We start from the raw sequence: 2500 nt of genomic DNA on the forward strand, positions 1-2500 counted from the left end.
AGCGTGGAAGATTTTTTACCGTTGATTCTTGCCTTCAGGTTATGGTTTTATCTTTTTGTTCACTATGAATATCTAATGTATTTTGTTGAGAGGATGTATGTGCCGCCATATGAATGTTTGAATAAAGACATAGAAATAGATTAGTCGTGTCATGAATAAGTGTGTGATATTGATTTTTTCTAATTTGTATAGCTCATTTGGTCCAAGAACATTATTGAGCATTTCTATACAATCCAGGGTTGTTGTGCTTAGCCAGGCGGGGGGAGGGGGGAGGGGGAAGGCGTTGATAATTTCCTGGAGACGGAAACCCTAGAGAAAGATTTTATCCAGTCATATTTGCAATTCTCTTAATAAGAGTGTGGGATATTATTCTGAAGTTTGGGTAATTTGAAAAGCATCACCTTTACTAGCTTTAGGTGTCCATAGTCTACTTTAACTTACGATCTTCTGCCCTTTTTGACCTCTCTTTCCCATCTAATACCTATGGGAGGTTAACGCGTGCTTGACCCGTGTACTCCTCATTGCCCCGCAAGAGGCCGCGGGGGAGAAAACCATTTCCTGGATGGGGCGTGGCATGGCAAGGTTCCCAAGCGGAGGGTTAGCAAAGGGATCGCGTAGCCTTGGGGGAAATGTATCGTACAGTAATTTGCTAGGCGTTCGTCAATGTTTATATTAAGGGTATATTAAGAGCGCGCTTTCAAGGTATAGTGTATTACAATTAGGAAAATAAACGTAAAGATTGTTCAATATTTTGGGGGATTGCGGTGCGTTGGAGGTTTGAGGACGCGGGAGCACGTTCCAGGGAGAGGAATAACAAAATATTATAAATGATTTTTATTCGGCGCAGGTCTTGCCTGACGTTGGCGGTGTGGGCACAAACTTCACAGCCAAGAGCATGTTCACGTGGTGATCCCTTTTCCTGACTGCTCGCGATGTTTTTCTTGTTAACTATTCCATGTTTTTGAGTGGTGTTTTGGTGGTTACAACCCTTTAACAATCTATTTGACTCCATGTTGATGTAGTTTGTGTTCTTGTCTATATCCTTTCCTTATTTATCTTGCAATATATGTAATCAAACCAAGATGGCAAAACCTCGATAAGGGAATTCTACAAAAGGGATAGTTTTTTAGAATCATATTCCTTGTTCTTTACTGATATTTAGTCCATCCAGCAGTCGGAAATAAGCGGGACAGGGGAAAACGCGTCGACAAGGTGCTTCACGGAGCGGTCTACCATTTCTTATTTGCTGCTGGCTTGCAGACCCACACGTTGCTGTTGTTGCAGGTGTCGAAGCAGCACTTTTCTGTAGGGCCGCAGGACCCGTCGTTCTGGCAGGACTTGCCGTAGGAGGGGGACCCTGAGCACTGGCCGATTGTGGGGCAGAAGCCGGCGTGCACGGGACCTGCTCCTGCTGAGTCCGGAAAACATTAGATAGCTCATTTTAGATAGCCAGTTAGAAAATAAATACAGATAACCAGTTTGATTAACAATTTAGATAATGAATTAGAAACTGTTTAAATCATGAATTATATAAACATAAATTCCCCGTTTCGTCTCTTTTTGCTCTTTTTCTTGTTGGCTGTCACTTCTCTCTCTTAGATAATTATTAGATAAATTAGATAACCAATTTTCAATTTAGTAGTTAGATAACATATTAACCAATTTTCAATTTAGATAATCAGGTAGATAGAGAAGATAATCAATTTAGATAATTAATTAGATTTAGATGCTCAGTTCAGATGATCCTGCAGCGATTCCACAAACCCCATTAGCACGTCGACAGGTAAGTTTAAATAATAATCAGTATGTTGTATGAAAAATATATCTACGTCGTTTATTCTGCAGGTCCCTTATTTTTAGATAAAAGGACTATTTTCTTTGTATAAAGTTTATTTATCTAATTGTGCATTACCTAAAACTGAAAATGTTGAAGATAAATAGGCCTACACACATCTTAAATTTCCTCTATATTACTATTTTTGTCTGTATATGCGCATTTATATCTATATGAAGTTGACTGTTGACAACTGGTCTACAGATACAGATATACAGGTGTGTGTGGGTGTGTGTGCAAATGTGTGTCTGTGTATTTAAATATATATATATACACATATATATACAAATATATACATACATATATATATTAATATATATATATATATATTATATATGTATATATATATATATATATATATATATATATATATATATTATATATGTATATATATATATATATATATATATATATATATATATATATATATATATATAAACACATTTATCTATCTATATATTTACCTGTCTATTTATATGGCTGTATCTATATGTATGTCTCTAATCATATATCTAAATATATGTATCTGCAACCTGTCTCTGTACTCCGGATATCATTAACGAATGTACAACTTACCTGTGGAAGCGCCTGTGAAGCTGTTGCTGGTGGCTGCTCCTCCATGTCCTGCTGCTACACCAACAGCTCCTCTATGTCCTGCTCCTCCAG

The 2500-nt window shown here is 37.1% G+C and overlaps 1 protein-coding gene across 5 annotated transcripts in view; it reads right to left on the reverse strand.

Annotated features, from left to right (window-relative positions):
• Window positions 1–821: 821 nt before the first annotated feature.
• LOC113813720 (uncharacterized) overlaps window positions 822–2500 on the reverse strand; it is a 6674-nt gene continuing 4995 nt past the window's right edge. For 3 of the 5 annotated variants that reach the window (XM_070136508.1, XM_070136506.1, XM_027365766.2), the window contains 2 exons: window positions 2411–2500; window positions 822–1411 (listed from right to left, as the gene is read on the reverse strand). The exon at window positions 2411–2500 is cut by the window's right edge. In XM_070136508.1, coding sequence (XP_069992609.1) covers window positions 1230–1411; window positions 2411–2500 — 272 coding nt within the window. In that variant the 3' untranslated portion in view covers window positions 822–1229. The remainder of the gene's footprint in view (window positions 1412–2410) is intronic. The other 2 variants (XM_070136507.1, XM_027365767.2) reach the window with 1 other exon arrangement.

Source organism: Penaeus vannamei, chromosome 22, assembly GCF_042767895.1.
Source record: "Penaeus vannamei isolate JL-2024 chromosome 22, ASM4276789v1, whole genome shotgun sequence".
Taxonomy (NCBI): domain Eukaryota; kingdom Metazoa; phylum Arthropoda; class Malacostraca; order Decapoda; family Penaeidae; genus Penaeus; species Penaeus vannamei.